Source organism: Nerophis lumbriciformis, linkage group LG22 (assembly GCF_033978685.3).
Source record: "Nerophis lumbriciformis linkage group LG22, RoL_Nlum_v2.1, whole genome shotgun sequence".
NCBI lineage: Eukaryota > Metazoa > Chordata > Actinopteri > Syngnathiformes > Syngnathidae > Nerophis > Nerophis lumbriciformis.
In genome coordinates this window covers 641,688-665,113 of record NC_084569.2, presented here as the reverse complement: position 1 = coordinate 665,113, position 23,426 = coordinate 641,688, and the positions used below count along the sequence as shown (strand labels likewise).

Below are 23,426 nucleotides of genomic sequence, written 5' to 3'. Positions count from 1 at the left end.
AAACTGGCCTAAATTTATTTTTTCCTCTTCATTTTAAATAAATAAAAAAATCGGTAAAAGGAAAAATAATCTATAGATTAATCGAAAAAAAAAAAATCTATGGATTAACCGATTAATCGAAAAAATAATCTATAGATTAATCGATAGAAAAATAATCGTTAGCTGCAGCCCTAGTAAACACCCCACGCCCCAAAGTATGACAATTCCTTCCCATTACCAGTAACGTAGAGCAGACCGTCGAGGGCCACCACAGCAGGGCTGGTGACAGCCATCTTGACGGATTCTGTGAACTGCCAGGAGTTGGTGTGAGGGTTGTAGCACTCCACTGAGGCCAGACGGTAGCGTCCTTCCCAACCGCCCACAGCGTAAACAAAACCATCCAGCATCACAAGCCCTGCAAGGACAGAGAGCAAGAGACAATTGCATTATTGTTGAAAAAAATTACGATAAAAACATCACACACACACTTTTGTACTTGGCTGTAATAAGGAATTATTGCTATCAAAATTTGATGGTGTGATATCGTCACGGTATGAATATTTTTTTAATGTGGGAGGAAACTGGAGCGACACACACAGTTTTTTTTTTTTAAATATTTGATAAAAACAGTAGATGTCCCTGCCCAATTCTTTGCGCTTAAAAATACATGTTTGTAGTATGATGAGAACATTATGTTTGTGTTCAATTACAGTAATTGTGTTTATCCTAAACATTCCTGCAACTTAATTTTACAGACTATGGCATTTGTAGGTCTTTTTAATAATAATAATAATAATAATAATAAAAAAAAAAAAACTTAGTTTAGTGTCTTTAAAATGACAATGTAAACATACTTTGTAACAAGTGTAAAACAATGTTCACTTAAGTGTCTTTCAACTTTTACTTTCTGAGAAGCAGTGTCCTCCACAGTGGACATTAGTGATGGGTTGATGAGGCGTCATGAAGCGTTTCGACACATTGCAAAACTGTATTGATACTGTGTCGATACTGTGTCACTAAATACTGACATCTGCTGGACATTAAAAATCCCTACAGGCAACCTATGGACCGACTCAACTGACACTGATTTGATGCCCTAGTACAGGGGTCACCAACCTTTTTGAAACCAAAAACTACTTCTTGGGTACTGATTAATGCGAAGGGCTACCAGTTTGATACACACTTAAATAAATAAATATATTGTCATTTGTAAGTTACACGTAAGTGTGATTTAAACAAGAATACCTCAATAAATACATTTATATATATAAAAAAAATGGGTATTTCTGTCTGTCATTCCGTTGTACATTTTTTTTTCCTTTTACGGAAGGTTTTTTCTAGAGAATAAATGATGAAAAAAACACTTAATTGAACGGTTTAAAAGAGGAGAAAACACGAAAAAATAAATAAAATTTTTTTGAAACATAGTTTATCTTCAATTTCGACTCTTTAAAATTCAAAATTCAACCGACAAAAAGAAGAGAAAAACTAGCTAATTTGAATCTTTTTGAAAAAATTAAAAAAAGAATTTATGGAGCATCATTAGTCATTTTTCCTGATTAAGATACATTTTGGAATATTGATGACATGTTTTGAATTGGTTAAAATCCAATCTGCACTTTGTTAGAATATTTAACAAATTGGACCAAGCTATATTTCTAACAAAGACAAATCAGTATTTCTTCCAGATTTTCCAGAAGAAAAATTTTAAAAGAAATTCAAAATACTTTGAAATAAGATTTAAATTTGATTCTACAGATTTTCTAGATTTGCCAGAATAATTTTTTTGAATTTTAATCATAGTAAGTTTAAAGAAATATTTCACAAATATTCTTCGTCGAAAAAACAGAAGCTAAAATATTTATTATTCTTTACAATAAAAAGAAAAGAAAAAATTACTTGAACATTGATTTAAATTGTCAGGAAAGAAGAGGAAGAAATTTAAAAGGTAAAAAGGTATATTTGTTTCAAAATCCTAAAATCATTTTTAAGGTTGTATTTTTTTCTCTAAAATTGTATTTCTAAAAGTAATAAGAAGCAAAGTAAAAAATAAATGAATTTATTTAAACAAGTGAAGAGCCATCCATCCATCCATTTTCTACCACTTATTCCAAGTGAAGACCAAGTCTTTAATATGTTTTCTTGGATTTTCAAATTCTATTGGAGTTTTGTCTCTTTTAGAATTAAAAATGTCGAGCAAAGCGAGACCAGCTTGCTAGTAAATAAATGACATTTAAAAAATAGAGGCAGCTCACTGGTAAGTGCTGCTCTTTGAGCTATTTTTAGAACAGGCCAGCGGGCGACTGATCTGGTCCTTACGGGCTACCTGGTGACCGCGGGCACCGCGTTGGTGACCCCTGCCCTAGTATATACAATAATATAAACCAAGTCATTGTATTTCATTTAGGATTATTTCATATCTTCATTTAAATACAAATATATTTTTATCTTTTTTAGATACAGTCAATAAATAATGTGAACATGTATCATAACATGGAAATCTAAGAGAACGTGTTGTGGATGATTGTGGACTGGGAATTTTTTTTAATTTAATTTTTTTACACATTTTTATAAAAATAAAAATAAAAAGTTTTTCCGACGTATTACATTTTAGACGATTTCTCTTCTTAGTTATTATTTCTCCGGCTGTAGAAAAGAGCCGCTCACAGGGCACAGAGGAGGCGTCAGTGCGACACAGTTGGCGTATCGGTCACGTGACCAAAACAGCTCATGATTGGTCACGTGACTTTCTAAAAGCGGTACGCGCACCGACACAGGGTTTTGCTCTATGAGCTCGACGCATGCGCCGATGCATCGGTGTTGCCGGACCCATCACTAGTGGACATGTTTATATTCTACAGGAAAATGCTGTTACTCAGAAACGTTAACTAACAAGTATATTGTATATATGATACAAACATATAATATATCAGTATATATCCTATACTGTACATATATGTAAATATTACGTATATATGTTATATTGCTTTTAGTCTATTTTATACCTGCATTGTCCTTTCCATCATTTGTAACTGAGCTACTGTGTGGAACAATTTTCCTTGTGGATCATTAAAGTTTGTCTAAGTCAGGGGTCGGCAACCCAAAATGTTGAAAGAGCCATATTGGACCAAAAATACAAAAACACATTTGTCTGGAGCCGCAAAAAATTAAAAGCCATATTACATACAGATAGTGTGTCATGAGATATAAATTGAATTAAGAGGACTTAAAGGAAACTAAATGAGCTCAAATATAGCTACAAATGAGGCATAATGATGCAATATGTACATATCGCTAGCCTAAATAGCATGTTAGCATCGATTAGCTTGCAGTCATGCAGTGACCAAATATGTCTGATTAGCACTCCACACAAGTCAATAACATCGACAAAACTCACCTTTGTGCATTCATGCACAAAGTTAAAATTTGGTGGACAAAATGAGACAGAAAAAGGATAAAACACGTCCTAGGAAGTCGGAGAAAGTTATATATGTAAACAAACTAAGATGAGTTCAAGGACCGCCAAAATTAGTAGGACAAAACGGCGCTCGCCAAATACTCTAATCAGTGAAGCATGTTTAATATAAACAGTGTGCTTTGTAACAATTAGGGAGGTTTGTGTCATGTTTGTCCTCCTACAGAAAACATACTAAAACAAAAAATATTTTTTTTCCCCCTCATCTTTTATATATTTTTTAAAAAGCTCCAGAGAGCCACTAGGGCGGCGCTAAAGAGCCGCATGCGGCTCTAGAGCCGCGGGTTGCCGACCCCCGGTCTAAGCCTAATAATAATAATAATAATTAGAGATGTCCGATAATATCGGACTGCCGAAATTAATCGGCCGATAAATGCTTTAAAATGTAATATCGGAAATTATCGGTATCGGTTTCAAAGAGTAAAATGTATGACTTTTTAAAAGGCCGCTGTGTACATGGACGTAGGGAGAAGTACAAAGCGCCAATAAACCTTAAAGGCACTGCCTTTGCGTGCCAACCCAATCACATAATATCTACGGCCACACACACACACACACACACACACACACACACACACACACACACACACACACACACACACACACACACACACACACACACACACACACACACACACACACACACACACACACACACACACACACACACACACACACACACACACACACACACACACACACACACACACACACACACACACACACACACACACACACACACACACACACACACACACACACACACAATACTTGGTCAACAGCCATACAGGTCACACTGAGGGTGGCCGTATAAACAACTTTAACACTGTTACAAATATGCGCCACACTGTGAACCCACACCAAACAAGAATGACAACACATTTCGGGACAACATCCGCACCGTAACACAACATAAACACAACAGAACAAATACCCAGAACCCCTTGCAGCACTAACGCGCCCCACAATACACCTGCTGTGAACCTGTTTTTATGTTTTTATTTATTCTATTTTAATTATTTATTTTTTATCGTGTTCTGTTTGTGTTGTGTTTGCTCGGTACTCGTTTTATCTTTTAACCTGTTCATTGTACAGCACTTTGGCTACCCCTGTGGTAAATTTTAAATGTGCTTTATAAATAAAGTTGATTTGATTTGATTTGATAACTCTTCCGGGACGCTACAATATACACCCCCCCCCACCTCAACCTCCTCTTGCTCTCTCAGGGAGAGCATGCCCCAAATTCCAAGCTGCTGTTTGGGGGCATGTTAAAAAAATAATGCACTTTGTGACTTCAATAATAAATATGGCAGTGCCATGTTGGCATTTTTTTTCCATAACTTGAGTTGATTTATTTTGGAAAACCTTGTTACATTGTTTAATGCATCCAGCGGGGTATCAAAACAAAATTAGGCATAATAATGTGTTAATTCCACGACTGCATATATCGGTTGATATCGGAATCGGTAATTAAGAGTTGGACAATATCGGAGTATCGGCAAAAAAGCCATTATCGGATATCTCTAATAATAATAATCTTTGAGATCGATAGGTTGTGAGTTCAAACCCCGGCCGAGTCATACCAAAGACTATAAAAATGGGAGCCATTACCTCAGGCCCGGCCCTAATCAATCTGGCGCCCTAGGCAAGATTTTAGGTGGCGCCCCCCCACATCGGCAGTGAAGTGTATATACTCACAAGAACCCGAATAGCTTTGTCTTTGACCTTTTTTTTTTACTTACAACTAACTAATATATAAAGGGGTGGAAAAGTGACTATTACCTGCAGGGCAAACATTAGCTAACCAGAAGGCAATAATGTAAACAAAAAACACCTGCTTAAAAGATCTAATACAAATGTCCCTGAGGAATGTAAGGTGGGAGTACTGTAATTACCTAACGTTACATTATTATTTTCCATAACAATTTAGCCCCCTCCACAATATTAACCCGACGTTAAAACAGAACTAGCTATTTATTGATTAGCAATTGCCGAATCATGTAACATTAGCTTAATGCTAAAAAGCCAGGTTACTATCACATTCTGTAACAGACAAATAATTTCATGTAGGCTAACGTTACCTACCTGCTACCTCTGTCTTTTCTCGTTTCTCCTCCTCTTCTTTTCTCTTTTTTCTTCCCTGGGCACCTGACAGTTTTGGCCGTTTTGACATCTTGTGTTGATTTTTTGATGTGGTGACGTCCAAAAAGAGTCATGATACGGGAAGGGAGGGGGCGCACCGTGCGTGGGGAGGAGGGGGGGCGTAATGTTGTATATAATAATATTTCTATTAAATAGGCTTTACTTTGCATTTTAATTAACGTGAGATTATTTTTTGTATTTAGAAATAATAGTAACAACTTTTTTTTTTTCTCCAACATTTGTGGCACTGGCATGGCGCCCCCTGATGGACGGCGCCCTTAGCATTTGCCTATACGGCCTATGCCACGGGCCGGCCCTGCATTACCTCCCTGCTTGGCACTCAGCATCAAGGATTATAATTGGGGGTTAAATCACCAAAAATGATTCCCGGGACGCGGCCACCGCTGCTGCCCACTGCTCCCCTCACCTCCCAGGGGGTGAACAAGGTGATGGGTCAAATGCAGAGGACAAATTTCACCACACCTAGTGTGGGTGTGACAATCATTGCTACTTTAACAATATTGTACCGTAGCCTTAACACTGATATAGTATCGTGAGATTTTGATACTTTTACATCCCTAATCGGCACACACTCACCAAGTTCGGAGCGGGCAACATTCATTGGAGCCATTTCCATCCAGGTGTTGAAGCACGTGTCGTAGCGCCATAACTCCCTGCTGGCTGAGCCGTCAGGAAACTCCCCTCCAGCTAAGTACAGAGTGGAGTCTACATGGAAGACTGCAACTTAGTCGTTTTAAAATCAGTTCCTTGGTGAGGTTATGACCCTGTTAACCCACCGGACACCACCAAACCGTGCTTGCTCACAGCGAAAGGCAGGCATGCCAGGTTATTCCACTTATTGGTCGCAGGATCGAAGCTCTCCACGGTGCGCAACACCACCTTGTCGTCCTCCCCACCGACTGTTACGATGACTTCGGACGTTCCTGTTGCGATGCAAACAAAACGATTAGAATGAAGGAGCAGAGCAAAGGCAGGGATTTTCCTGCCTTCAAAAATTACCAGTGGATTTACGAGGCCGTGCCCGGGGGCAGAAGAGCTCTCTGCGGCGGTCCTTTAGCAGCAGGTAGTCTTTGGCCTCAGAGATAAGCCTTTGGCAGCCCTGGTTCTCCTTCACCACATCAACAGACTCGATCACATCGTGGAGGTAGTAAGGGCTGATGAGAGGCAGACGGACGTGTTCCAGGACCTTCAAGAAAAGAGTGGGCGGCAGAGGTGGGTAGAGTAACCAGAAATTGTACTCAAGTAAGAGTAAGGAGTAGTCACCCAAATATTTACTTGAGTAAAAGTAAAAAGTATGTTGTGAAAAAACTACTCAAGTACTGAGCAACTGATGAGTAACACACACACACACACACACACACACACACACACACACACACACACACACACACACACACACACACACACACACACACACACACACACACACACACACACACACACTATAATTTATATTTATTTATTTTGCCGTTTTTGTTTACATGTTAAAGGTGTTTTAATGAATATACATGCATGTTTAACACATATAGATTCCTTTCTTTCATGAAGACAAGAATATAAGTTGGTGTATTACCTGATTCTGATGACTTGCATTGATTGTAATCAGACAGTAGTGATGATAACGTCCACGTTTTCAAATGGAGGAGAAAAAAAGTTCCTCCTTCCTGTCTAATACCACATGAAAGTGGTTGGTTTTTGGCTTCTTATTTGTCCAGCTTCCATATTCGTTTTTATACACTTTACAAGAAATACATTGGCGGCAAACTCCGTCGCTTGCTAGCTTGCTAGCTTGTTTGCGCTGGCTTTCGGAGACTATTATTTTGAAAGCGCAGGCGCGGCACTTTTATTGTGAAGACAGGAACTGTGCAGTCAGTCTTTAGGCTTTTGACGGGATGTACGGTTGAAATAAAAAAGGGTCTTTATTCCTTCACGCTTTTGATTGATTGATTGATTGATTGAAACTTTTATTAGTAGATTGCACAGTACAGTACATATTCTGTACGATTGACCACTAAATGGTAACACCCGAATACATTTTTCAACTTGTTTAAGTCAGGTCATGTGACCGCCTGGCTCTGTTTGATTGGTCCAACGTCACCAGTGACTGCATCTGATTGGTGGAACGGAGTGAACGTCACCAGTGACTGTATTTGTTGAAACGCAGGCACTATGAAGGTCTGTCTGACAGACCAAAACAAACAAAGCGTGCATTAACAGATCGATAAAAATTAGTAGCGAGTAGCGAGCTGAATGTAGATAAAAGTAGCGGAGTAAAAGTAGCGGAGTAAAAGTAGCGTTTCTTCTCTATAAATATACTCAAGTAAAAGTAAAAGTATGTTGCATTAAAACTACTCTTAGAAGTACAATTTATCCCAAAAGTTACTCAAGTAGATGTAACTGAGTAAATATAGCGCGTTACTACCGGCGCAGTCACAAATTTGGTCTCAAAAGCTGTGTACCATCAGCCCATGAACCACACAGACTGAACTACCTTGTCAAAGCTCTGCTTGCGGGATGGACATTTATTTAGCCACAGCATGGCAGCCTCGAACACCAGCTCCTCTCGAGACACGTTCAGGTCGTCACTGGCTAGAATTTCAGTCAGCTTGTCCACACACAGAGACAGGAACTCCTCCTGCAAGGGAGATCAGAGAGATTTTTTATTTATTTCTTTCAGGCCGGGAATTTATCACTTAATGACTTTTTAAGCGCTGTCTAGAACAATGTTTTTCAACCACTGTGTGAGATACAGTCTGGTGTGCCGTGGGAGATTATGTCATTTCACCTATTTGGGTTAAAAATATTTGATGCAAACCAGTGATTGCAATCTGCAAATGATGTGTTGTTGTTGAGTGTCGGTGCTGTCTAGAGCTCGGCAGAGTAACCGTGTAATACCATACTTGCCAACCCTCCCGGATTCTCCGGGAGACTCCCGAAATTCAGCGCCTCTCCCGAAAACCTCCCAGGACAAATTTTCTCCCTAAAATCTCCCGAAATTCAGGCAAAGCTGGAAGCCACGCCCCCTCCAGCTCCATGCGGACCTGAGTGACGTGTCAACAGCCTGTATTCACGTCTGCTTTCCCACAATATAAACAGCGTGCCTGCTCAAACACGTTATAACTGTAGAATGATGGAGGGCGAGTTCTTGGTTTCTTATGTGGGTTTATTGTTAGGCAGTTTCATTAACGTCCTCCCAGCGCGGTAACAACACACAACAACAGCAGTCATGTTTTATTCTACCGTAAAGCAGTTTGTCTGCCGTAAACAGCAATGTTGTTGTAATATATTGAGTTGGAGGCAATAAACAGGCGAGGGGATGAAGTACGTCTCTTTACTGTAGACTTCAGAACAGACTCACACACTTGACGTCAGGTGTGCAACACTACGTAAATCGTTGGCCAACCAAAAAGTAACCCCAGTACGCTATAGCCAACATTCACCAGGAGATGGCAACAGGCAAACATAGATCACTCTATTACATTCCTCCCCTTTTAGAAATGTATAGAAGTTACTCAAAATAAATAAACAACCCAACCAAAAAATGCAGCAGCTCAATTAAAAAACTGTACTTAAGCCACATTCTTTTTTCTTTTTAGTACTAAACTCTTAACCCTAATTTGTAAACAATAACATGCTTATTATACAAACAGTATTTGTACACCTTTAACACAGATTTTTATACTGTCTTCAGAGATTCAGTTTTTTTGGTGGTACTCGAAACCTTTCTGGGTACCTGCGAAAGGGTGTTCAGCATGGTTAGAAAAATAGTGACAGAGAATAGAACAAGGATGGACAATTCAACCCTTAACTCAACAATGAGTAGATGAGTGTTATGTGTGTGTATATGTGTAAATAAATGAACACTGAAATTCAAGTATTTCTTTTATTTACATATATATATATATATATATATATATATATATATATATATATATATATATATATATATATATAAAATAAAATTAATATATATAGCTAGAATTCACTGAAAGTCAAGTATTCCTTATATATATATATATATATATACCTTATATATATTTTTTTTTTAAATATATATATATATATATATATATATGAAATACTTGACTTGGTGAATTCTAGCTGTAAATATACTCCTCCCCTCTTAGCCACACCCCCAACCACGCCCCCACGCCCCATCTCCCGAAATCAGAGGTCTCAAGGTTGGCAAGTATGGTAATACTCTTCCATATCAGTAGGTGGCAGCAGGTAGCTAATTGCTTGGTTAACGTATCTAATGCTTAAAGCAAAAATAAACAAAAAGGTGAGTGCCCCTAAAAAGGCATTGAAGCTTAGGGATGCTATGGGAAACAAAACTAAAACTGAACTGGCTACAAAGTAAACAAAAACAGAATGCTGGACGACAGCAAAGACTTACAGTGGAGCGAAGACGGCGTCCACAATGTACATCCGAACATGACATGACAATCAACAATGTCCCCACAAAGAAGGATAAAAACAACTGAAATATTCCTGATTGCTAAAACAAAGTAGATGCGGGAAATATCGCTCAAAAGGAAGACATGAAACTGCTACAGGAAAATACCAAAAAAAAGAGAAAAAGACACCAAAATAAGAGCGCAAGACAAGAACTAAAACACTACACACAGGAAAACAGCAAAAAAGTCCAAATAAGTCAGGGTGTGATGTGACAGGTGGTGACAGTACACCTACTTTGAGACAAGAGCTATAGTGATGCATGCTTGGTTATGTTTTAAAGTCATATCCAACAATTGTGACAACGACTTTTTACTGTCAACGGAGTTTCGTTTTTTAATGATTTCTGCTGGTGGTGTGCCTCCGCATTTTTTCAACGAAAAAAATGTACCCTGGCTCAAAAAAGGTTGAAAAACACTGGCCTAGAAAGGCTGTGGCACAGCAAAGTGTGCAGAGGTCTCACCTGTTGACAGACGCAGCTGAAGTGCTCAAGAATATAGTCCATGCTTTGAGTTTCCAGCTGCTTACATGAATGTGCCTCGGCAAAGCAGTGGATCCCCACACAGTTTATCTCGTCCATCTGACGCTCCATAAAACGACAGCAGGCCTCCCGCACAGCCATCACATCCAGCAGGTTGGCCGCCGCCAACAAGGCCTGAACAGAGCGGGGTGGTTCAAGCGGTGAGTGCGCAAAACGTTGGACCCGACCGAGCCTGCAAAGTCCTAAGAGCACATGTGACCCGGAAGATGCCGTGGTTTGGACGTGTGAGGTTGTCTAGTTGAGACTTGGGGTCAGATTGACTAAGATCCAAACACCACGCGGAAAACAGCTTGTACTAGGGCTGGATGAGATAATAATAATCACAATTATTTTAATTGATATTGTAATCAGGATTAATTACAAGATCATTAATTATTTTGTGTTTATGTTGTGTTACGGTGCGGATGTTCTCCCGAAATGTGTTTGTCATTCTTGTTTGGTGTGGGTTCACAGTGTTGTAACAGTGTTAAACTTGTTTATACGGCCACCCACAGTGTGACCTGTATGTCTGTTGATCAAGTACCGTATTTTCCGCACTATTAGCCGCACCTAAAAACCACAAATTTACTCAAAAGCTGACAGTGCGGCTTTTAACCCGGTGCGCTTTATATATGGATAAATATTAAGATTCATTTTCATAAAGTTTCGGTCTCGTAACTACGGTAAACAGCCGCCATCTTTTTTCCCGGTAGAACAGGAAGCGCTTCTTCTTCTACGCAAGCAACCGCCAAGGTAAGCACCCGCCCCCATAGAACAGGAAGCGCTTCTTCTTCTACTGTAAGCAACCACCCGCCCGCGTAGAAGAAGAAAAAGCGCGCGGATATCACCGTACGTTTCATTTCCTTTGTGTGTTTACATCTGTAAAGACCACAAAATGGCTCCTACTAAGCGTCAGGGATCCGGTTCATGAAAAGACGCAATCTCTCCATCCGCACACGGATTACTATTTCACAGCAACTGATATTCCTGTGAACCGCACTGTGGATACAACGGGAGCACGTACGGTGAATATTCGCACCACAGGGAATGAGAAGTCATCCTTCACTGTGGTTCTAGCTTGCCATGCTAATGGCCAGAAACTTCCACCCATGGTGATATTCAAAAGGAAGACCTTGCCAAAAGAGACCTTTCCAGCCGGCGTCATCATAAAAGCTAACTCGAAGGGATGGATGAAGAAAAGATGAGCGAGTGGTTAAGGTAAGTTTAAGTTTACGCGAAGAGGCCGGGTGGCTTTTTTCACGCAGCTCTGTCCATGTTGATATACGTATGTTTGTGATTGCACATTTGCGTACATTTTGGGAGTGAACAGATTGTACGGCGTAAGCAGCCACATCATGATGATTTTCTACCGTGCCATTGTAGAGAGCATCATTAGATATGGGATCACCTCATGGTTTGGCAACCTAACCGTTAAGCTCAAAAGCAAACTGGCCGGCATGCATAAAACGGCAATGAAAATCGTAGGGAGGAAAGAATATGAGCCTATACAGAGCATCTATGAGCAGGCAGTTAGGAAAAAAGCTAAGAAAATTATTTCCAACTCACAACACCCACTCTTTCCTGAATATGGAACCCTGCCATCAGGGAGAAGACTCCGGGTCCCACTATGCAAATTTAACCGCCTTAAATTATCATTTGTCCCAGCCTCCATTAAGCTGACCAACAATGTGCAATAGAATTTTAATACATAGGTTAGCACTTTTTTAGCACATAGCACTTTAGAACTAAGCACTTTAGCACACAGCACTTTATCCATGAGCTCTAGTGCAATGCACATTGGTACTTTATCTTTATCTCCATACTGTAGATTTTATGCCTACATCAAAGTGCCACCTATGTCTATCAAGCTCCATGTTCTGATGTTTAAATGTTAGTTGTATGGTTGTGGTTGTGTCTGTGCTTGTGTTTTTGTTCTGTTGTTTTTGGGTATGTTAAGAAAGCAATGATGATGCACTGTGCCCAAGATAAATTTCCCCGCGGGGACAATAAAGTTGAACCTTGAACCTTGATTTTAAAGCATTTGTAAGTGTCGTTGAAACTTACACATAATATTTTTGTTTTAAGGGTTAATATTTTTTGTTGAAAATTATTATGGTTGTGAATTCATGTTACATTTTTTTGTAAATACGACACATTTTGTTTACTATAAAAAGGGCAATTTATTTCCTTTGTTACACCGCTATTCTCGCGAGGCTTTGGTTTAGTATTGGAGGTTGCGAGACCTGCATTCGCCTAGACATGCAAAGGTTTTTGAGCGAGCCATCAGCAGCAGCAAGAACATTTAGCTAGCTGAACAAGGTATTTTGTCATATTGTGTCAAATTGTTCTGTATATTTATAAAGTACATTGGTTTAATTATTGTACGCTCATTTAGTATGCACAAGACTGAAATATTTGCTGCCCAAGAACCTCTGAAGTGGCAGGCTGCCACGTGGTAGCTATTTTGTTTAGCACTTTATTTGCCTGTGACTGAACTATGTCTAAAGCATTGGATTTCATGTCTTGTCCTGTAGTTTTCACGACATAAACCCAAGTAAAGAGCCCGTCTTTAAGAAGCCGTGCCTGTGTTGTCATTTCGGAGCCACAGCATTTATGGGCCGATATCGGCAGTTCGATATTATCGGACATCTCTACTAATAATATAACAGGATAATGCATACATTTATCTAGGGGTGTAACGGTACACACAAATGTTGGTTTGGTACGTACCTCGGTTTAGAGATCACGGTTCGGTTCATTTTCGGTACAGTAAGAAAACAACAAAATATACATTTTCGGTTATTTATTTACCAAATTAGCAAAATCTTCCACCAAAAATATTTTTCTTAGTGTAATATTTGATGTGAAGTAATGGGAACCTTTGATAGGTCAATAATTCATAATAACATTGATTTTGATTCAATATTATGTTTTGAGCAATGACAGTTTGAAAGAAAAAAAAACAGCTTTGTTTTATTAGTCAACATTGCAACTTTTTCTAAATTACATTTAACCTTTTTTATTTCACTTTTGTTTTTGTTTATTTTAATAGTATTTTTAGAATGTGCCGTGGGCCTTTAAAACATTAGCTGTGGGCCGCAGATGGCCTCCGGGGCACACTTTTGACACCCCTGCTATAGATAATAAAAAATGAAATGTGATAAATCTATGGATAAAAAGCAGAGCCTGGCGACGCATGCGCGTTTATCATAACTCTCTCTCTCTCTCTCTGTCTCTGCCCCTCCCTCATCAATGCTGCTGTTTGTTTTGTTTTTAACCCCTTCTTAACCCTGAACGTACATTGAAAATACACGCAACCCTAACTCAAAATGCCGGACATTTGAGGCATTTATGAAACTCCGCCCTGACAGCTCCGCAAAAGAGGACATGTCCGGTGAAAAGAGGACGTATGGTCAGTCTATCCTAGCCCGTTAGCTGCTAGCAGAGGTGTGGACTCGAGTCACATGACTTGGACTCGAGTCAGACTCGAGTCATGAATTTGATGACTTTAGACTCGACTTGACAAAATGTAAAAAGACTTGCAACTTGACTTAGACTTTAACATCAATGACTTGTGACTTCACTTGGACTTGAGCCTTTTGAATTGACATGACTTTACATGACTTGCTACTTTCCCCAAAACCCAAAGATGAAAAAGTTATTCGGGAGCGCTCTGTATTTTTCATTGTGTACTTGTCTATCAGCGTTGCGTGTGTCAGCTGGTGTGCTCTCAGTACAACAGCCAATCAAATTAGATCTACTTTGTTTTCATCACACAGCATTCATCCAATCAAATTGCAGGACAACCAACGAAGAAGACATGTCCAAACCACACGCCAGTGAACAAAAAATGATACCTAAAATAATTTCGTTTGGGTATAAAAATTACAAGGTGGTCAACACAAAACGGTTTGCAGTATGCAACACATGCGGTTCCAAAATGACTGATGGAGAGGCAACAACTTCCAACTTCGTCCGGCATTTGAAGTTGCACAAAGAAGGGTAAGTTTTGAATGTAAGATAACGTTTATTGGCTAAGTAACGTGACTTTTATTTGCTGTGTAGTTAAATCAGTGAGGCTGTAAACTCACTGCTAACGTTATAACGTTATTGCAAACACGGGAATCTGTTGCAGTTCACTACCTTATTCATACTTTTTGTTCAGTGATTTTTTTTAAGCAGGGTTACGTTAGTCAATATATCACACGTAACGTTAGACGGCGGTCAGCAGCACCGCGTATTTTAGCCACCTAAAAAAAGACAAAAATAGTCAAATAAAGGTCAGTTAAAATGTATACTATATTATGAATATGTGTACTGTTTTAGCTAGCTTTCTGACATACTGTTGGTTGTTTACCTCAGTGGTCCCCAACCACCGGGCCGCGGCCCGGTACTGGTCCGTGGATCGATTGGTATCGGGCCGCACAAGAAATAATTTTTTTTTTTAATTTTTTGTATTAAATCAACATAAAAAACACAAGATATACTTACAAGTAGTGCACCAACCCAAAACAACTCTCTCCCCCCTTTTGTTCTGGGCATTGAACATGAAGACTCTTCCTTCACTGTTCCGAGTGGCCATGAGAGTCTTGGCAGTGCCTGCCTCCAGTGCTCCAGTGGAGCGAGTTTTCAGCCACGGTGGCATCATACTACGCCCCCATCGTGCACAAATGACTGACAGACTCTTGGCTAATTTGGTCTTTTGCAAATGCAATGCAGCATAGGGCCCTGACATGTAAAAAGTACAACTTTTTTGTTATGTTCACGTATATGTCATGTTTTTTCAATGTTAACACTTTTGTACAAATAAGTACATTTGCACTTTATTTTTCAATGTGTTTGTTCTGTAAAGGAATGAGTTAATGTTTAAAATGACTGGTTAATAGTGCTATTATAAAGTGCAATGTCAGCACAATTTTCTTTCCTGCAATTTAAAATGCACTTGTTTTAATAAATAAATACAGCGTTTGAAAAGCATACACAATCTGTGTTAATATATTAGTCTGTGGTTAAAAGGACTTGAAAGGACTCGAAACTCAAAATGCAGGACTTAGGACTTGACTTGAGACTTTCCAGTCTTGACTTTGGACTTGACTCGGGGCTTGCCTGTCTTGACTCGGGACTTGACTCGGACTTGAGGGCAAAGACTTGAGACTTACTTGTGACTTGCAAAACAATGACTTGGTCCCACCTCTGGCTGCTAGCATGCCGTGTGTTGTGCCTCGGTGTGCATTGTTTACACAACGTGCGTTACGCTACTTAATATGTCCGTGTGGAGACTCGTTCGGTACACCTCCGAACCGAACCGGAACCCCCGTACCCAAACGGTTCAATACAAATACACGTACCGTTACACCCCTACATTTATCATTTGTTTTCAAAACGCTTACAAAAAAGTGGGACCCCATTTTTCTGACTTGATGGGCTCCCCGGGACCCCATTTTGAAAATTCCTAGCACCAACACCGAGCAATGTGGAAAAGAAAGAAAAGATGGAAACCTACCTGGACATTTGCTTTGGAAATGTAGACCGCTGACGTATAGGCGTACCTCACCAGCATGCCGATCATCTGTGGCTCCACTCCATTGATGGCCACCCGCTCCTGCTTGGACTCCTTCAGGTCGGTGGTGAACATGGTCTGCAAAGGTCAACGTCAGCGGCTGTTAACTGTGGACGTTGAAGGCACGTACCTGGAAGTAAGAGCTGAAGGAAGCCAACACGATGCGGTGACAGGGGAACTCCTGTCCGCCACAGCACAGAGTGACGTCACAGAAGGAGTTGAAGAGCCGCAGGGTGTTGAGGCCCTGCAGGACGGTGTTGGGGTGCCGGGCCTCCACAAACAGGTAGTCCTCGCCGCCCGGAGGGTTACTGCAGTCTTCCTGGGTGTCGGCGTTTAAAGAGGAGGGCGACACTAAATCTTCCACAAGCTCAGACATTTCGGACTGTGAGGAGGAAGCCTGCGGGACAAACGCAGAGAACGACACGGGCACTTTTAAAAAGGTCCACGCGGTCATGCTTTTAAGTCCTTTCCACGAGCTATTTGACATGTCAAACACCTACAACCTGCGGAAGGCTGATGACCTGGCTGTTAGCTTTCACTAACTAAGGTCTGGAGACCTGTTTAAGGACATATTCAAGACAACTTTGTACGGAGGCACGGCATTGTTTAAATCATTTGACCTGCAGACATAATCATGCATTTTACCTGTAGATATAATCATGAAGCTACAGTGCAAATGTTACCTGTAGACATAATCATGCATTTTACCTGTAGACATAATCATGAAGCTACAGTGCAAATGTTACTTGTAGACATAATCATGAAGCTACAGTGCCAATATTACTTGTAGATATAATCATTTACCTGTAGACATAATCATGAAGCTACAGTGCAAATGTTACTTGTAGACATAATCATGAAGCTACAGTGCCAATATTACTTGTAGATATAATCATTTACCTGTAGACATAATCATGAAGCTACAGTGCCAATATTACTTGTAGATATAATCATTTACCTGTAGACATAATCATGAAGCTACAGTGCAAATGTTACCTGTAGACATAATCATGAAGCTACAGTGCAAATGTTACCTGTAGACATAATCATGCATTTTACCTGTAGACATAATCATGAAGCTACAGTGCAAATGTTACTTGTAGACATAATCATGAAGCTACAGTGCCAATATTACTTGTAGATATAATCATTTACCTGTAGACATAATCATGAAGCTACAGTGCAAATGTTACTTGTAGACATAATCATGAAGCTACAGTGCCAATATTACTTGTAGATATAATCATTTACCTGTAGACATAATCATGAAGCTACAGTGCAAATGTTACCTGTAGACATAATCATGAAGCTACAGTGCAAATGTTACCTGTAGACATAATCATGCATTTTACCTGTAGACATAATCATGAAGCTACAGTGCAAATGTTACCTGTAGACATAATCATGCATTTTACCTGTAGACATAATCATGAAGCTACAGTGCAAATGTTACTTGTAGACATAATCATGAAGCTACAGTGCCAATATTACTTGTAGATATAATCATTTACCTGTAGACATAATCATGAAGCTACAGTGCAAATGTTACCTGTAGACATAATCATGCATTTTACCTGTAGACATAATCATGAAGCTACAGTGCAAATGTTACCTGTAGACATAATCATGCATTTTACCTGTAGACATAATCATGAAGCTACAGTGCAAATGTTACTTGTAGACATAATCATGAAGCTACAGTGCCAATATTACTTGTAGATATAATCATTTACCTGTAGACATAATCATGAAGCTACAGTGCAAATGTTACCTGTAGACATAATCATGCATTTTACCTGTAGACATAATCATGAAGCTACAGTGCCAATGTTACTTGTAGATATAATCATTTACCTGTAGACATAATCATGAAGCTACAGTGCCAATATTACTTGTAGATATAATCATTTACCTGTAGACATAATCATGAAGCTACAGTGCCAATATTACTTGTAGATATAATCATTTACCTGTAGACATAATCATGAAGCTACAGTGCAAATGTTACCTGTAGACATAATCATGAAGCTACAGTGCAAATGTTACCTGTAGACATAATCATGCATTTTACCTGTAGACATAATCATGAAGCTACAGTGCAAATGTTACTTGTAGACATAATCATGAAGCTACAGTGCCAATATTACTTGTAGATATAATCATTTACCTGTAGACATAATCATGAAGCTACAGTGCAAATGTTACTTGTAGACATAATCATGAAGCTACAGTGCCAATATTACTTGTAGATATAATCATTTACCTGTAGACATAATCATGAAGCTACAGTGCAAATGTTACCTGTAGACATAATCATGAAGCTACAGTGCAAATGTTACCTGTAGACATAATCATGAAGCTACAGTGCAAATGTTACCTGTAGACATAATCATGCATTTTACCTGTAGACATAATCATGAAGCTACAGTGCAAATGTTACTTGTAGACATAATCATGAAGCTACAGTGCCAATATTACTTGTAGATATAATCATTTACCTGTAGACATAATCATGAAGCTACAGTGCAAATGTTACCTGTAGACATAATCATGCATTTTACCTGTAGACATAATCATGAAGCTACAGTGCCAATGTTACTTGTAGATATAATCATTTACCTGTAGACATAATCATGAAGCTACAGTGCCAATATTACTTGTAGATATAATCATTTACCTGTAGACATAATCATGAAGCTACAGTGCCAATATTACTTGTAGATATAATCATTTACCTGTAGACATAATCATGAAGCTACAGTGCAAATGTTACTTGTAGATATAATCATTTACCTGTAGACATAATCATGAAGCTGCAGTGCAAATGTTACTTGTAGATATAATCATTTACCTGTAGACATAATCATGAAGCTGCAGTGCAAATGTTACTTGTAGATATAATCATTTACCTGTAGACATAATCATGAAGCTACAGTGCAAATGTTACTTGTAGATATAATCATTTACCTGTAGACATAATCATGAAGCTGCAGTGCAAATGTTACTTGTAGATATAATCATTTACCTGTAGACATAATCATGAAGCTACGGTGCAAATGTTACTTGTAGACATAATCATGAAGCTACAGTGCAAATGTTACTTGTAGATATAATCATTTACCTGTAGACATAATCATGAAGCTACAGTGCAAATGTTACTTGTAGACATAATCATGAAGCTACAGTGCAAATGTTACTTGTAGACATAATCATGAAGCTACAGTGCCAATATTACTTGTAGATATAATCATTTACCTGTAGACATAATCATGAAGCTGCAGTGCAAATGTTACTTGTAGATATAATAATTTACCTGTAGACATAATCATGAAGCTACGGTGCAAATGTTACTTGTAGACATAATCATGAAGCTACAGTGCCAATATTACTTGTAGATATAATCATTTACCTGTAGACATAATCATGAAGCTACAGTGCCAATATTACTTGTAGATATAATCATTTACCTGTAGACATAATCATGAAGCTCCAAAGCTAAAGTGCAAATGCTAACGTACGCTGATCCAGACCTGGTAGACGGACGCTTCTTCTTGCTTTTTATAGGCAGTTGAGAAAAGGCTTCTTAGGCTCATTACTGCCACCACATGGTAACAGCGTGTAGTGCAGGGAATGCTTGCAGGACGGTGAGGATTTTTTTGGTGCCAAAATCATACAGTATATATATATACAGGCCCGGCCCTAACCAATCTGGCGCCCTAGGCAAGATTTTAGGTGGCGCCCCCCCACATCGGCAGTGAAGTGTATATACTCACAAGAACCCGAATAGCTTTGTCTTTGACCTTTTTTTTTTACTTACAACTATACCTAATATATAAAGGGGTGGAAAAGTGACTATTACCTGCAGGGCAAACATTAGCTAACCAGAAGGCAATAACAATGTAAACAAAAAACACCTGCTTGAGAGAGATCTAATTCAAACATTTATATGCACGTACAACACTTAGAACTTTTAGCATATCAGTATGTGGAATTAAATTATAGAATGGATTAAGTAAAGAAGTTAAAAATTGTACTGATATGATCCAGTTTAAGAGGTTGTTCAAAATAATAGTGCTTACAGAGTACAAAGAAGAAGAATTATGAGAAATACTTTCAACCTTATTGAAAATAAGATATTCTTCATCTCAGTATGTTAATAATGACTGAATTAATTAATGAATTACATATTACAAAACTGTTGTATACTAATTCATAGATGTTATTTTATTATATAAAAAGGTCAGTAAATGATTCTATATATTTGTAAACGCTTTGAAGTGGGAAAGGGGTAGGATTAAATAAGCTTTGCTTCTTCCTACTCCTTTTCGGGCATGATGTCAAATGAAATGATATGAAATTGTGTGATGTATTATGATGTAAGTGTGTTCATGTTCCAAATAAACTAAAGAAAGAAAGAAATGTCCCTGAGGAATGTAAGGTGGGAGTACTGTAATTACCTAACGTTACATTATTATTTTCCATAACAATTTAGCCCCCTCCACAATATTAACCCGACGTTAAAACAGAACTAGCTATTTATTGATTAGCAATTGCTGAATCATGTAACATTAGCTTAATGCTAAAAAGCCAGGTTACTATCACATTCTGTAACAGACAAATAATTTCATGTAGGCTAACGTTACCTACCTGCTACTTCTGTCTTTTCTCGTTTCTCCTCCTTTTCTTTTGTCTTTTTTCTTCCCTGGGCACCTGACAGTTTTGACATCTTGTGTTGATTTTTTGATGTGGTGACGTCCAAAAAGAGTCATGATACGGGAAGGGAGGGGGCGCACCGTGCGGGGGGCGTAATGTTGTAACAAATAATATTTCTATTAAATAGGCTTTACTTTGCATTTTGATTAATGTGAGATTATTTTTTTGTATTTAGAAATAATAGTAACAACTTTTTTTTTTTTTTTTTTTTCTCCAACATTTGTGGCACTGGCGTGGCGCCCCCTGATGGACAGCGCCCTTAGCATTTGCCTATACGGCCTATGTCACGGGCCGGCCCTGGATATATATATACATACAGTACATGTTACTCCCCCGAGGTCTTAATCAAGGCTCAAGTTGTTCGTTTTTCTCAAACAGACATTTTTTTCAGCCACGCCTTCTTCTCGTAACAACGATGCCAACCCAATGCCAACACGTATGATTATGTAAATAGTCTTTCCAGTGAGGCTAGGTTAAGATACGAGTTAAAATGTTCTGTAGTTGGATTAAACGACTGCCCTTACCGCCAGGGCCGGCCCGTGACATAGGCCGTATAGGCAAATGCTAAGGGCGCCGTCCATCAGGGGGCGCCACGCCAGTGCCACAAATGTTGGAGAAAAAAAAAAAGAAAACAAAAGTTGATACTATTATTTCTAAATACAAAAAATAATCCCACGTTAATTAAAATGCAAGGTAAAGCCTATTTAATAGAAATATTATTTGTTACAACATTACGCCCCCCCCCGCACGGTGCGCCCCCTCCCTTCCCGTATCATGACTCTTTTTGGACGTCACCACATCAAAAAATCAACACAAGATGCCAAAACTGTCAGGTGCCCAGGGAAGAAAAAAGAGAAAAGAAGAGGAGGAGAAACGAGAAAAGACAGAGGTAGCAGGTAGGTAACGTTAGCCTACATGAAATTATTTGTCTGTTACAGAATGTGATAGTAACCTGGCTTTTTAGCATTAAGCTAATGTTACATGATTCGGCAATTGCTAATCAATAAATAGCTAGTTCTGTTTTAACGTCGGCTTAATATTGTGGAGGGGGCTAAATTGTTATGGAAAATAATAATGTAACGTTAGGTAATTACAGTACTCCCACCTTACATTCCTCAGGGACATTTCTTTCTTTCTTTAGTTTATTTGGAACATGAACACACTTACATCATAATACATCACACAATTTCATATAATTTCATTTTACATCATGCCCGAAAAGGAGTAGGAAGAAGCAAAGCTTATTTAATCCTACCCCTTTCCCACTTCAAAGCGTTTACAAATATATAGAATCATTTACTGACCTTTTTATATAATAAAATAACATCTATGAATTAGTATACAACAGTTTTGTAATATGTAATTAATAAATTAATTCAGTCATTATTAACATACTGAGATGAAGAATATCTTATTTTCAATAAGGTTGAAAGTATTTCTCATAATTCTTCTTCTTTGTACTCTGTAAGCACTATTATTTTGAACAACCTCTTAAACTGGATCATATCAGTACAATTTTTAACTTCTTTACTTAATCCATTCTATAATTTAATTCCACATACTGATATGCTAAAAGTTCTAAGTGTTGTACGTGCATATCAATGTTTGTATTAGATCTTTTAAGCAGGTGTTTTTTGTTTACATTGTTATTGCCTTCTGGTTAGCTAATGTTTGCCCTGCAGGTAATAGTCACTTTTCCACCCCTTTATATATTAGGTATAGTTGTAAGTAAAAAAAAAAAGGGCAAAGACAAAGCTATTCGGGTTCTTGTGAGTATATACACTTCACTGCCGATGTGGGGGGGGCGCCACCTAAAATCTTGCCTAGGGCGCCAGATTGGTTAGGGCCGGGCCTGCCTGATCCGAACACACGACCCGGGATATTTTGGGGGACTCCAGTGAGAACCGTCCTCGTTTTCCCGGTGTAAAGCTGCGAGCCATTTGTCTCGTCTCTGTGGGCTTTTAGCACGCTTTGGCAGAACAAAATACCACCTTTGTTTTCCCTGTTTCCAGTTGTGGTTTGCACAACCAAAAACAACACCGTTTTTTGGCATTTTGGAGGCAGAATGACGGGTTTAATCAGCGCAGGTCGACAGGTTAAAGAGTCATGGCGACGGTTTGTTTTCAAAGCCAGTCAGGTTGCTATGGCTCGAAGAACCCGTATGTAGCTCAGTTGCCCGGATGTCGGCCCTGCCCCATAACAGGAACTTAACATCACAAAGAGGAAAGCCCAAAAAAATAGGTTACACTACTGTTTTGCTTTATCCTGGCACCTCTTCATTCCCAACAGACGTAACATGCATGTAGCATATTTTGTTGTTCTTTTTTTCCAACTTTTTGAAGGTGTTTTAGAGTATTTTCCTCTTCATCGCTAGACGTTGTTGACATCGCCATCTTGGATCCGCGCGGCTACCTGATTGGTCGAATGTGAAGCACGTGACATAAACGTCACCTCTTGGAACGAAAATATTGTTACGCCAAGCAAGAAATAGTCCCGACTTTAAACACTAATTAAAAAAATACTCCTGGATGTTAAGTGGAGAAAAAAAATTTTCTCATTGA

The 23,426-nt window shown here is 38.8% G+C and overlaps 1 protein-coding gene across 4 annotated transcripts in view; it reads right to left on the bottom strand.

The window, feature by feature from the left end:
- Positions 1–23,182, bottom strand: part of LOC140679746 (kelch-like protein 24) — a 31,923-nt gene extending 8,741 nt beyond the window's left edge. Inside the window, exons 1-9 of one of the 4 annotated variants that reach the window (XM_072915789.1) lie at positions 23,138–23,182; positions 16,283–16,549; positions 16,096–16,230; positions 10,536–10,727; positions 8,109–8,252; positions 6,617–6,803; positions 6,394–6,540; positions 6,194–6,322; positions 218–394 (exon numbers count right to left, since the gene is read on the bottom strand). In XM_072915789.1, coding sequence (XP_072771890.1) covers positions 218–394; positions 6,194–6,322; positions 6,394–6,540; positions 6,617–6,803; positions 8,109–8,252; positions 10,536–10,727; positions 16,096–16,230; positions 16,283–16,549; positions 23,138–23,167 — 1,408 coding nt within the window. In that variant the 5' untranslated portion in view covers positions 23,168–23,182. Of the gene's footprint in view, positions 1–217; positions 395–6,193; positions 6,323–6,393; positions 6,541–6,616; positions 6,804–8,108; positions 8,253–10,535; positions 10,728–16,095; positions 16,231–16,282; positions 16,550–19,619; positions 19,759–23,137 lie in introns of those variants that run through there. The other 3 variants (XM_072915790.1, XM_072915791.1, XM_072915792.1) reach the window with 3 other exon arrangements.
- Between the last annotated feature and the right edge of the window lie 244 nt (positions 23,183–23,426).